Below are 14674 nucleotides of genomic sequence, written 5' to 3' on the forward strand. Positions count from 1 at the left end.
CAAAGTAGTTACAGGCAGAAAAAAATTACTGGCTCTCTAAGAATAGAACATAAACTTCCAAGGCTGGTTGAAGGAAGATGTAAGGGTTGAGCTAAGAAAAAGGCATGCATGTAGATGATTTAGATAAAGAACCAGAAGGGGGAGTATAGAGAGTAAAGGACTAGCAGAGTATTTCAGGAAGGAACAAGAGATCAGCATTGTCAAACCAGGTAGAGAGGTCTAGGTAGGTGGACCAGGGAATCACTTCAGCAAGGCTGAAGTCTGGTTATAGTTAGGAGGGCTCTAGGAGATATGCAACTAGAGATAGCAAATATATGCAACTCTCTTGAAAGAGCTGAATGCAAAAGAAAAGAAGAAAAGTGGAAAGTAACTAGAGGGGAACCTTAAGCATGGTTATAAGTGATGGTAAGAGCCCAAGAAAGACAAAAATGAAGATGCATGTGTGAGAGGAATGAATCTAGATGTACCAGTCCAGAGGCGGCAAGAAGAAAGGGTCATGGGGACAGGGAGATGGAGTGTCTTGAACATTCTTTGAAATTGGAGAAAACATGGTAAATCATTGAGAAACGTAGGTACATTTGGTAGATACATGGGGATCTAAGGGAGATTATACTGGATCTTCAGTTACCTTGTGAAGGAAGGAGAGTGAACTGTGTTACCAGAGCCCCAGTGAGAGTGGGGAGTGAGACTCAGCCTCTTCTTTTCCTGCCACTGGCAACACTCAACAAGCAAAGGAGTGTGGGTAATCTAGTGTGTAGAGATCAGCTTACAGAGCATAGACAGGACATGCAAAAGCAAAGAGAGGGAATAGCTAGCCCAGGCCATAAACTGATGTTGAAGATTGTATACAAAGATAGCTATGATGTATTCCTTCCATCTCTCTACATGTGCCCCCATGCAATGTGACTCTGCTACTCCTTCCAGGAAGAGGTAGAGTCTCTTTCCCTGCCCTTGATTCTGGACTGCACTGTGACTTGGTCTAATTAATAGGATGTGGTGGAAGTAAGGTTTTGCAATATCTGAGCCTAGGCCTCAAGAGACCTTGAAGCTTTTTCTCTCACTCCCTTGAGACACTAACTGCCATGTAAGAAACTTTTCTTGAGGATGAAAGACCGTGTGGACAAGGCAGCCCACCCAGGTATGTGATGAGACCATCTGGGATCATCCAGTTCCCATCCAGAGTCCAGAAAAGCCACACAAGTGACTCAGGCCAGACCAGTTGTTATTTTAAACCATTAAACTTTTTGGGGATTTGTTACTCAGCAATCAATAGCTGATACAGCTACATAGTTTGGGTCTTAAAAAAGGTTGTGAACTAGGAACAGTCTAGCTTCTCCTCCCAGTCCTAGAATGTTTGGGGTGTGTAGCAATTCTGCTGTTTTTTTCTTCATTTTTCTTGGTGTTTTGGTACTTTATTAAAGTCTGAAGTGCAATGAAAGTTTTAAAATGAAAAATACATTCTTGACCAGTGGTTGCTGGAGACTCAGAGGCAGGGGAAGAAGAATGAATAGGTGGAGCACAGGAAATTTTTAGAAGAGTACAGCTACTCCATATGATACTGTGATGGTGGATACATGTCATTATACATTTGTGAAAACCCAACGAACTACACAATACAAAGAGTACACTGTAATATAAATCATGGATTTTTAATGATTGATCAATATTGGTTCATCAGTTGTAACAAATATACTACATAGATACAATCAGGGAAACTGTGATTGGGGGGAGGGGGTATATGGGAACTCTCTGAACTACTAAATTTTCTGTAAACCTAAAACTGCTCTACAAATAAAGAGCATTAATTTAAAAAATACATTCTAGCTTTTGTATAGTTATATATATATATTTTTTTCTACCATTCTTAAAACCAAACTAAACCAAACCAAAATGACAGGTGATGGCTGGAAAGAAGGGTTCCCTAAGTACCATGAAGAGAGTTCTATAATTTGATTTTTAATGTGAGGATCACTGAACTAAAAATAATAGTTTTCTTTCACATTAGCTCTACAAAATAAAATAAAAATATACAAATATTCTACATTTTGCCTAGAGAAAAACAGAAAGACATTAAAGAACAAGTGAAAAATTATGACATATATAAGGTATTAATAGAAGTGCTTCTTACCACCAAGAAGAACAGTGAAAGTGTCACCATGTTGCTTTTGAAGTGTTTTCATGAACCTTAAGGGGTCTTTTCGTAAGTTCAGGACCACTCCAAGATAAGGAAGCCAACCTTTTATCAATGGAGGCTCACCGGGTCTCCTATAAGGAAAAAAAAAAAAGACAAAACAACAAAAGAAAAATCAAATCATTCTTATTCGAATACAGGTGGTTTATTTACTGAATCTAGAAGTTGACTGCATGGATTGCACTGCTTCTTTCTATTCTCTTACTCAGTGATTCTTATATAATCATAGACATGAGTTTACTGAGCTTCTCCAGTATGTATGGATAAATGCATAACTTCTGGTGAGCAACTTTATTTCAACAGTTTTTGGGGATCAGGTAGTTTTTCGTTACATGGATAAGTTGTTTAGTTGTGATTTCTGAGATTTTGGTTTACCCATCACCCGAGCAATGTAACTGTACCCAATATGTAGTCTTTTATCCCTCATCCCATCCCACCCTTCCCCCTGGGTACCCCCACTGAGTCCCCAAAGTCTATTATATCATTCTTTTTTTGAGACGGAGTCTCGCTCTGTCACCCAGGCTGGAGTGCACTGGTGCGATCTCGGCTCACTGCAAGCTGAGCCTCCCGGGTTCACGCCATTCTCCCGCCTCAGCCTCCCAAGTAGCTGGGACTACAGGCGCCCCCCACCACACCCGGCTAATTTTTTGTATTTTTAGTAGAGAGGGGGTTTCACCGTGTTAGCCAGGATGGCCTTGATCTCCTGACCTCTTGATCTGCCCAACTCGGCCTCCCGAAGTGCTGGCATTACAGGCGTGAGCCACCGCGCCCAGCCTATTATATCATTCGTACGCCTTTGCATCCTGGTGAGCAATTTTTTGAAGGAATTGTGTCTTGCAAGGCCTGTATGACTGCCTGATAGTTAAGTTACAATCTGTTGTATTTATTTCCTATTCTGTTTCCCGTCATCATAGGTAGGTACCTGTGACTAAGGAGATCTCCGGGAAACTAAATCAACTGTTTGATATAATTTACTCTATGAAATTGTTAGTTATAATATCGATAAAAAACAAATGATCAGCTGCCTGATTTTATTGGTCTTTCACAAGTCATGTTATAAATGCTGCTTGATCAGTTTCATCAATGAGACCTAAACTTAGTTTTGACTAATATTTATGTTATCTGCTATGTGCTTGGTGATGTGCAGTGGAACAGGCCAAATCTGAGTTCTAGTCAAACTGCTTGTCAGAAATCACCTAAACAATGTCAATTACTGATTATTTTGTTTTCTATACAGCATAGTGTTTTTATATGTGTAGACTCAGTCAAACTAACTCCACCTCATTTTAAATTCCAACTCATGTATAGGCATTTAGGTCTTTCCACAAATAAAGGCTATGAGGGTTTCTTTCTTTCTTTTTTTTTTAAATCTTAAAAAACCTTCGATTATATTCTTATATAATAAAGGTATAGAGGGATGATGCATTATGGGATTTGAAGTTTTTTAAACCACTTAAGTCTACTTAACACAGTAAATGGAGATGTGTTCTTTAGGATATGCAAGTCATATTCAAGTATTTGTTGTGAAATTTTTCACTGAATTGATTTATCACCGAGTTTAGAACTAGATGGCACCTTGGAGGCTTTCGTGCAATTTCTCATTTTTATAGGTAAGAGTTCTCAAGGCCTAAGAGATCAACAAGTTTCCTTAAAGTCATGAAACTATGTAAGGACAAGCTGTGTACCAGGATGCAAGACTTAGAGTCCCACAGCTGCACTCTGGCCCCTTTAGAAACATTAGTCAGTTAACCTGTGGACCTAGGGAAAAAAAACTACCAAAGCAGCTCACTGCCAGAGCTGACAGACATTGTGTGTGTGAACCTGAGGGCTCTTGCTGTGCCCTGGGTTTTAGAAGTTGGAAAGTTTAGCTGCCAGAGTAAAGCTCTTTGTTATCAGATGTCAATTAGACTGGAAATACATAATCAGAAGAGAAATAATAATCTTAAATTGAGAACTATAAAAATCTCCATATTATGTATTTGAGGTATTATTTTGATTTAGTCTTTTATAAAGTTTTTTATTCAAGCTACCAATGATTGAGACGATTTGTTAAATTTTACTAATAATTTGCATTTTTTAACATACAAAAAATCCTTTAGAATACTATCAGTTAAAAAACAAGTTTTTTCTTTGTTGATTTGTAATCTTAGCAAGACTATACTTCAAAATGTCTTCCTAGTTATTTATTTGGTGAACTCAATCTGATTTAAAGTAAAAAAGGTAAAAAGAAACAAAAACAGAAAACAAAGCCATTTTATCCTAGAAAGGATTAAAACAGATATTCAAAAGAACTCTGATTCTGAAGCCCATCTGTGAAGACGACTTGTGCTACATGCAGTGCAACTCATTTTGATTAATCAAAAGATATTACTAGCTCAGATTTAATCAAAGATCAAGATTATGATCATACCCAGCATGGACTTTTATGTAGCTAGATTAACCATATCAGAGGCTTTTATTTTCCCACAATCCAACATGGTAGAATTTCACTTTGAAAATAAAACTCAGATCTTTCAGGGGAAAGAATGTCAAAATAAATCCAAGTTATGATAGAAATAAAGGAAAGATTTTGCTTTCTCTTTTTAGAAGACAATTTATCTTAATGCTAATTTACAAAATGTATACTGTTGTTTAAATGCACATACTTAGAAATAGGAAAACAAGAAACACTGCATAGAGATGGGAATCTTACTCATTATACTTTCTCCCATTATTTTCTTGAATGCAGGCTTTAGCAATGGAGACTTGCTTTTATGAGAAATATAAGAAAACCAAAAAAACCATTAATACAGTTAATTCCATATCCAAAGATTGAACAAGAGGAGACCACGCATGTAACTGTAGAGTAGGATCCCCAAGTTACAAACTGCCACAGCTCACATGCTATCAATGACCCTTTCAAATTTGCAAGTGATCTAGTTCACCAAATTTCTTTTCAAAATATTAACTCTCTTCCTTGGTCTACTTATACTCTGTTTGGTTTAATGTTGCTTGAATGTTGCATTGTGACAAAGATTTAGAAAGGCTTTTTGTCATATTCTAATTTAAAGCAACTAATTGCATCCTCTATGCTCTGTCATTTGGTCAAAAGCTGTATTCTTCATGGGGTTTCCGCCGGGGGAAAGGATAGGGCTCAGAAATCCAGGGGATATTAACTTAACATTCAGAGTTAGGGAAGCACATTAGGAAGCTATTTTATTGTTACAAAGATGAGAGGGTCATCATTTCTTACAGCTGTGTTTATTTTGGCAGCAGTAAGCTTAAGACTATTAAACACCATGTCACAACTGTGCATATTTTCAGGAAAAAATATAGTGCTTGTTCAACTTATGACCCATTGAAGATAGATAACAGAAATCTGTCTTCATCAGTATATTTGTAAAAATTATTTAGGGAGGAAAGACATCACCATAATGATCAAGAAAGGCCTGATGACACACAGCACAGTGCAAATACTGCTATTTGTCTCTCTCATGCTCTGTGACTTTGAAAATGAAATACACACTGCCCATGGCTGAGTAGGGATATAGGATGCTTGTTGGGGTTGATCAAGTTTCAAAAATTAAATGAAATAGGTCCAAAAGCAATGATGGGGAGTTAACAAATACTATGTTCCCTACTCCCTCATAATCTCAAACAATATACATTTCCTCAAATCTTCTCATTACCGTTTAAAAAACTATAACAACACATCTAAGACATCACACAAATTTGAGCTTATACAGGCTCTTGATAACTAAACCCAAGTTCTATGCAAGTACCATTGCATCAGTGCTTACAGTTTCTTTCATACAAGTTGTAGGGCGCATCTTAAAGTGTGTGCAAAATGTCATCTACAGTCCAAAGTTATCTGGAAACAAATTTTGGAGACGGGGAGTGGTGGTTCATGCTTGTAATCCCAGCACTTTGGGAGGCTGAGGAGGGCAGGTCACTTGAGGCTAGGAGTTGGAGACCAGCCTGATCAACACAGTCAAACCCTTTCTCTACTAAAACTGCAAAAAATTTAGCTGGGCAGGGTAAAGCTTGCCTGTAATCCCAGCTACTCAAGAGGCTGAGGTACAAGAATCACTTAAACCCAGGAGGCAGAGGTTGCAGTGAGCCAAGATCGCACCACTGCATTCTAGTCTAGGCAACAGAGCAAGACTCTGTCTCAAATAAAATAAAATAAAATAAAATAAAATATAAAATAAAACAAAATGAAATAAATAAAATGAAATACTGGAGAAGAATCTAAATACATAAAATGGATGTAAAGTGTAAAGAGGTTTAAGACATTTCTCTTTAGTTAAGAAGAGGTACTCTGAAATTTAAAAGAGTAGACCAACACAGAATATTTAATTTCCCATAATATTTGAAGTTCATCTTCATGCTATACCTGTAGTTAAATAAACATGTTAAAAACTTGACTAGTGACCTATTGCACATTTTTTCCCCTCAACATTTAAAGCCCATCGCTGCCGGGCACAGTGGCTCACGCCTGTAATCCCAGCACTTTGGGAGGCTGAGGTGGGCGGATCATGAGGTCAAGAGTTCGAGACCAGCCTGGCCAACATAGTGAAACCCCGTCTCAACTAAAAATACAAAAAATTAGCCAGGCATGGTGGTGGGCACCTGTAATCCCAGCTACTCGGGAGGCTGAGGCAGGAGAATTGCTTGAACCTGTGAAGCAGAGGTTGCAGTGAGCTGAGACTGTGCCATTGCACTCCAGCCCGGGCGACAGTGTGAGAATCCATCTCAAAAAAAAAAAAAAAAAGTCCAGCGCTTCTTACAGCAATCTATACTTATCAGAGTAATTTCTTCTTTTCCACTTTTCCTGTAATCATTCTAGGCTAGGCGTTCAGGTTATTGCAATAACCTCCTAAGTAGGTGGTGAGCAACCTTTATACATGCACACTAACTAGAAAAAATAAAATTACGTATTTATTAAAAGTGCTTAAAGATGTAATATATTTGTATTAGGTGACCGAATATATGTAACAGTGCCTTAGTTTTATTTTTTTATTTTCCTGAATTAATGAAGATTTTCTTTTTGTGTATGTGGTTAAAATTTCAGAAACTACACAACTGATATACATTACAGTATCTGATGATAATTCTGAATGGTTGAACGACTTTTTTTTTTTGAGCAAGGCACTTTGGAAGCTGCTGTGTTTTACCGTTCTTTGACTTACTTTGGCAGCAACCTCAATGGAAAATGTAATTTGCTTCATAGTACCTCTTGGAACTGAATTCTTGAAACACTCTTTATCCCCGCACACTTCTTGGGCTCTGATGTTAGCACAAGGAAACTTAGAAATGTTCTAACAACTCTTGATAATCAAGAATTGCATGTTTGTCAGGATATCGGGAAGAGGAGTATCTCAATACAAGGCTGTGGATGGGAGATCCCAAAGGAGGAGGAGATGGAAGATGTGGCTGAGTCTAGGGAGACCAGAAGCCCCAGTGAGAGGCCTGGTGGGGACAAGGAAGCACAAGGCCACAATGTATTGCTCTGCCAGGAAATGAGGTGAGATTTACAACCAGCTGGGCACATTTTAGCAATGAACGCAAAGGTGGAGGGCTATACTCAAAGATATCTGAGGAGGCACCCTGGGGAAGCCAAAGAGGACCAATAGGAACATTTGCACAACAGGACTCATCATATCAACAGAAAGGAAGTGGGGGGAAAGAGTCTTACATTTTATTAAATAGTTTTACAAAAGAGACTAGGTTTTAAACCAGAAGTGGCCAGACTATTGTCACTGGAAGTCTTCAGTGTTTTCAGTCATCACCAGAAATCAGGGCTCAAGAGAAATTTGAGTTCAGATATGAAGAAATAAAGTTACATTTCTGTACATCTGACTCATGGGGAAATTTTAAATCTGGCCCACTATCTATGTAGATCCTCAGTGTCTTCACCTGTAAAGGAGAATGTTTATACCAACCTTGGTGGTTTATCATTCAGACTGAGATAAGAGTATTTGAAAGTAGCTGACATACACAGCAGGATTAGTTTTTCCCTGCTATTCATATTTTGCAAGCAATTGCATATCTGTGGTTTTGCTTACTCATTCTCTGCCTGAACTGTTTCTTTTGTCAACTCTCTCTGCTTATCTATACCTTTCAAGGAGTTGCCCAGGTCTGAAGGCCCTCTTCATCCTTCAACACATCAGTTAAGTAAAACTGCCAAATGCCCAGATAAACACGAACTCAATAACTTCAGATGAGCAGGCAAAAATATGCTATGCAAAGAGCTTTCTCAGAAAATGAACTATCTTTGTTTAGAAGCAAAGTTTCATTGGATGTTTGATAATTTCAATGTGGTCCACTGGGCATGACCTGGTTTAAGAGATAATGAGATTGTTCTATACAAGAAGTGAACAAGAATGTGGGGGTTGGGACGTTAAGGAGAAAGAGAAAGAAGAAAAGAAGTGGCAGGACAGAGGAATAGTGAGACTGCATCATGGTAAGCTGGGACTCTCTAAGGAGGACAGTGACCTGGGAAAAACTTCAGGCCCAGATAGTCTCATTGGTGAATTCCATCAAACATTAACATTAATCTCTTGTAAAAAATAGAAGCAGAGGGAGCATGTCCTAACTCATTCCATGAGGCCAGCATTACCCTAATTCCAAAACCAGACAAAGACATTATAAGCATTACAAGAAAGGAAAATTGCAGACCAATACCTCTTATAAACATAGGTGCACAAATTCTCAATAAAATAATTATCAATTGAATCCAACAATGTATAATAATTATACACCATGAGCAAGTGGAATTTACGCCAGGTATGCAAGGCTGGTTCAACATTCAAAAATGAATTAATGTAATCCATTGCATCAACAGGCTAAAGAAAAAAAATCATCTGCTCATATCAATAAAGAAAAAAATGTTTGACAAAATCCAGTACCCCTTTATCTTATACTACCTACAAAAATAAACTCAAAATGGAAAAAAGACTTAAATGCAAGACCCAAAACTATAAAACTCCTAGAAGAAAATATGAGGAAAGAGCTCCTTAATGTTGGTCTTGGTAATGATTTCATGGATATGACACCAAAAGCATGGGCAACAGAACCGAAAATAAACAGGCGAGACTAAATCAAATGGAAAAACTTCTGCATAGCAAAAGAAACAACTGACAGAGTCAAAAGAAAACCTACAGAATGGAAGAAAATATTTGTGAACCACATATTTGATAAAAGGTTAATGTTTTGAAAAATAAGGAAGTCCTAAAACTCAACAGTAAAAATCCTAACAACCCAATTAAAAAATGGGCTAAGGACTTAAACAGATATTTCTCTAAAGAAGACATATAAGTAGCCAACAGGTATTGAAAAAATGCTCAATGTCACTAATGATCAGGGAAATGCAAATTAAATTCACAATGAGATAGCACCTCATACCTGTCAGGATGACTATTATCCAAAAAACAAAGACAACAAGTGTTGCTAAGGATGTGGAGAAGTGAGAACCCTTGTACACTATTGGTGGGACTCCAAAATGGTGCAGCTGCTATGAAGAACAGTATGAAGCTTCTTCAAGAAATTAAAAATAGAATTACCATATGATCTAGTAATTATATAATCCACTTCTGGATATTTATCGAAAAGAATGAAATCAGGATCTGGAAGAAATATTAGCATTCTAGTGTTCTTGAAAGGCTATTCACAATAGCTAACATGTGGAACCAACCTAAATGTCCACTGACACATGAATGGATAAGGAAAATTCGGTATAAACATACAATGCAATACTATCCAGCCTTAAAAAAGGAAATTCTGCAATATGAAGCAACACAGATAAATGCGGAGGACATTATCCTAAATGAAATAAGCCAAGTACAGAAAACAAACACTACATGATTCCACTTATGTGAGATATCTACAATAGCCAATTTCATAAAACAAAGAGTGAAATTGTTGTTACTAGGGGCTGGGGGGAGGGAGGAAATGGGGAGTTTCTAATCAGCAGGTATAAAGTTTCAGTTAAGCAAGATGAATTAGCTCTAGAGAGCTGCTGCTGTACAACATTGTATGTATAGTCAACAGTAATGTACTGTACACCTCAAAATTTATTAAGAGTAGATCTCATGTTAAGTGTTCCTACCACAATAAAATAAACAAAAAATCTTAAGGGATCAACCAATGTAAAAAAAAATCCAGCACCCATTCATGATAAAACTCCTAGCACAATAGAAACAGAGGTGAACTTCCTCTACTTCATAAGTAACATCTACAAAAAAATCTACAGCTTACATCATACTTATTGGTGAGAAAGTAGGTGCTTTCCCATTAAGATCAGAAACAAGGCAATAATGTCCCTCTCACCACTGCTATTCAATATCATTCTGGAAGTCCTAGCTAATGCAGTAAGATAGAAAAGGAAATTAAAAAATATACAAATGGAGAAGAAAGAAAGGAAGATGAAAAGAAAAGAACTGCCATCGACAGAAAGGAAGGGGGGCGGGGAGAGAGTCTTAAATTTTATTAAATAGTTTTACAAAAGAGACTAGGTTTTAAACCAGAAGTGACCAGACTATTGTCACTGGAAGTCTTCAGTGTTTTCAGTCATCACCAGAAATCAGGGCTCAAGAGAAATTTGAGTTCAGATATGAAGAAATAAATTTACATTTCTGCACATTTGACTCATGGGGAAATTTTAAATCCGGTACACTATCTATGTAGATTCTCAGTGTCTTCACCTGTAAAGGAGAATGTTGATACCAACCTTGGTGGTTTATCATTCAGACTGAGATAAGAGTATTTGAAAGTAGCTGATATACACAGCAGGATTAGTTTTTCCCTGCTATTCATATTTTGTAAGCAATTGCACATCTGTGGTTTTGCTTACTCATTCTTTGTCTACATAGAAAATCTCAAAGAATCAATAACAACAAAATTTTAGACCTAATGAAGTACTACAGTAAAGTTGCAAGGTACAAGATTAATATACAAAAGTCAATTCCTTTGTTATACAACTGCAATGAACAATTGGTATTTGAAATTAGAAACACAATACTACTTACATTAATCAAAACAAAATATACAAAGTTAACTTAGTGAAAAAATTTATTCTTAGGTATAAATCCAACAAAATATGTATAAAATCTATATAAAGAAAACTATACAACTCTGATTAAAAATCAAAGAAGATCTAAAATAGAGAGATATTCTATGCACATGGATAGGAAGAGTCAATATTGTCAAGTCAGTTCTCAACTTGATTTACAGATTCAATGCAATCCCAATCAAAATTCTAGTAAGATGTTTTATGGATATCAACAAACTGATTCTGAAGTTTATACGGAAAGGCAAAAGACAATATTGAAGGAGAAGAACAAAGTGGAAAGACTTATACTACCTGATGTTAAGACTTAATATAAAACCATAAGAAACAAGAGAGTGTGGTATTGATGAAAGAATAGACAAACATATTAATGGAACAGAACAGAGAGCCTAGAAATTGACCCACACAAATATAGACAACTGATTTTTACAAAGTAGTTGCAAAATGCAAAGAGAAAAGTCTGGTATATGTTACTTTAAGATGTTAGTAGTCATTAATCTCAGGTGGTGAGATTACAAAGGTTTGATCTTTGATATCTTTTGATTTGCACATGACATAAACATACTGCTTTTGAAGAGTAGTTGTCATTTATTTTGTAGAATGTCCCTCCATTTGGGTTGGGTTGTCTGATATTTTTCATGGCTAGATTGAGGTATTAATAATAACATTTTGAGAAAGAATTCTACAGAAGTGATATGTCCTTTTAGGTGCATATTTTTAAATAATAAAGAAATGCGATTTTGGGGTTGGGTGTGGTGGCTCACACCTGCAATCCCAGCACCTTGGGAAGGCAAGGTGGGCAGATCACCTGAGGTCAGGAATTCGAGGCCAGCCTGGCCAACATGGTGAAACCCCGTTTCTATGAAAAATACACACACAAAAAAATTCACCGGGCACGGTGGCACACACCTGTATTCCCAGCTACTCAGGAGACTGAGGCAGGAGAATCGCTTGAACCTGGGAGATGGAGGTTCCAGTGAACCGAGATTGCGCCACTGCACTCCAGCCTGAGCAATGGAGCAAGACTCCATCTCAAAAAAGAAAAAAAAAAAAAAGAAAGAAATGCTATGTTGGTGTTAAAAATGAAATCCATGTACAGAAGGCACTGCCTTCTAAAAAGTAGTTGATGACAAAAAGTACAGTCTACAAATGAATCAAAGGTTGATTTTTTAAAAAAAGCTCAACATTCCTAAGTCAATTAAGTGGAGAATCAGCCTGAAATTCACCATGAGGACAAGCAGAACCCACCTAAACTGTACTCCAAAAATGAAGAGCAGACACTGAAGTTTAGCTGCTCTAACTGTACAAAGTATGGACACACAGTGCAACCTAAGGATACCCCATTACTTTCACCAATGTCCAGGTGACATGCAAATGAGGCAGGCAGAATCAGTTCCTTTGACAACCTCAGCAGGGAGAAAGGCTTTTCACAGTTGCAGTGCAGCTGTTGGACTTGACAACTGAAGGTCCTGATGGTCTCTTCAAGGTTCTACTCGAAGCAAGAAACATGTGACACACAGCACACAGTGTCTACTTCCTTGCCAAACTCAAGAGCATCTCACGGGTACAGTTAGGAATTAGGTCAATTTTCCCCTTGTTGAGTAAAGTTATCTGCTTAATAGTTGTTTACTGCAAGAATCAGACTGATGTAATCTCTTCTCAGGATGAATATTAATCCAACTCTGTCCAGAAAAATTATGCAATTCATTACCCCAAGTAATCTCTATTGTCCCCTGTGCTTAACCTTCATTTTTTCCCCAGTCCTATAATCTTGCAAATCTACTGGTGGTATGTGATTGACATCTGGTGTTCACACACCCTCTGCTTCACAGCAAATAAATGAAAAATTCCTGTATAATCGTCACTTCCAGGCTATCAATAATGCAGCTCTCTGTTCTTTGGTAACTTCTGCACCAGTCTAGAAAGGTCTGTTATCTTTAGTCTAGTGACCACTCTAGAATGGTCTGTAAGAATAAAGAAGCCTCTTACTCTGAAATGTTTTGACTCTATCAGGATAGCATTTGACTTAAAACTTGATTTAATTTTCCTGCAAAGATATTCACTGTTCAAGCACTTTTAATCAAAGCTTTACATATAATGGCAATGTAAAAGCAAGTAATGCTGAATAGTCACACATTTCTCCATGGAATTTCTCAGGTGAATTCAGAGCAAAATCAACATGAATATGATGAAATGTATTTTCACCCTCCAGAGCATAACTCTTCAAGCCATATACCAGCTGAATCTTTAGCTGTCAGTTCATCTATGTAATTTTGTGATCCAAATAAAGCTTTGTCTGTAGAATGTGCCTTGTAAACTCGATTCTATTAGCAGAATTATATTAATACTAATGCCTTGATCAAGTGAGTGATTTGTAAGTGCTTCTTTGTATCTATGTAAGATTTCAACCAGAGAAGTCTAGAACTTTGTTGTTGTTGTTGTTTCTAATCTGGGAGGGGTGCTTAGGTTTGCACCATGGAAATAATGTCAAGGTAGAGTTTTAAAACTATCATTTAAAACTTAATTGAGTTTCAAGCAGGCCCCACAAACGATGAATGACCACACCACTCAAGTGCCTTTCTCTATTAACTTAACCCTGGATTAGCAGAGTTCTAGGGTTCTAACCCTCATCCTTTCTCATGTGCATGACTGCAATAGCCTCCTGGCTAATGTCACTACCCAGAATGAGGGTGCTGTAGTCTCACTGTGTGGCTCAGCTCCCAGGCTCTGCCAACTCCTACCTTGGTAACTTTGGTCCATTTAATTATATTTGCCTCTGGTTCCTCATTTGTAAAATGAATACCCTATGGTATTTTCCTTATGTGAGAATTTAATAAATTGATGAATATAAAAAACTGAACACAATGACTCACACAGTAAGCAACAAAAATGTTAGTTACTATTATTGTTATTATTTATTATATTATCTCTGCACCAATACCTGGGATCATCTAAAATACAAATCTAATCATGGCTCTCTCCTGACCCTTTTTTCCTAAACATTTTCAATAAAGTGTTAATTTTAAAGATTTTTTCATTCACTTGACCACTTTCTTTATTTGCCTAATTTAGATTTTATTTTAGGGCTGCCATAGCTGATATGCTGGTCACAGATGAGGCACCAGAATAACCTGCCTGCTCTGAAAGAAACTCTAACATTCTAGGCTTTGTATTCTCTAGGCAAACAAACTCAGGGGAACAGAAGTGGCTCTGAAGTGCACTGGATCTTAGGAGAAAGCCAGTCAAAAATGTTTAAACGGCCTAGACAATCTAAAAGGGGGAAGTCGATTCATAATTGAAGTTATTTCAGCCCCTTAATTAAAATAGAAAACCATGCAACTGAATTTGTAATTTCTGAGATGATCAGTTGTTAATTTACTTTACAGACGGGATTTGATTGGACTCCATGGAAGAGATATCAATTCCATTAACTC

At 37.2% G+C, this 14674-nt stretch overlaps 1 protein-coding gene across 5 annotated transcripts in view; it reads right to left on the reverse strand.

Annotated features, from left to right (window-relative positions):
• Positions 1 to 14674, reverse strand: part of CYP7B1 (cytochrome P450 family 7 subfamily B member 1) — a 200773-nt gene that overhangs the window by 25868 nt on the left and 160231 nt on the right. For all 5 annotated transcript variants that reach the window (XM_001159731.6, XM_063817149.1, XM_054656791.2 and 2 more), the window contains one exon: positions 2129 to 2265. In XM_001159731.6, the coding sequence (XP_001159731.1) occupies positions 2129 to 2265 (137 nt within the window). The remainder of the gene's footprint in view (positions 1 to 2128; positions 2266 to 14674) is intronic.

Source organism: Pan troglodytes, chromosome 7, assembly GCF_028858775.2.
Source record: "Pan troglodytes isolate AG18354 chromosome 7, NHGRI_mPanTro3-v2.0_pri, whole genome shotgun sequence".
Classification (NCBI taxonomy): Eukaryota; Metazoa; Chordata; class Mammalia; order Primates; family Hominidae; genus Pan; species Pan troglodytes.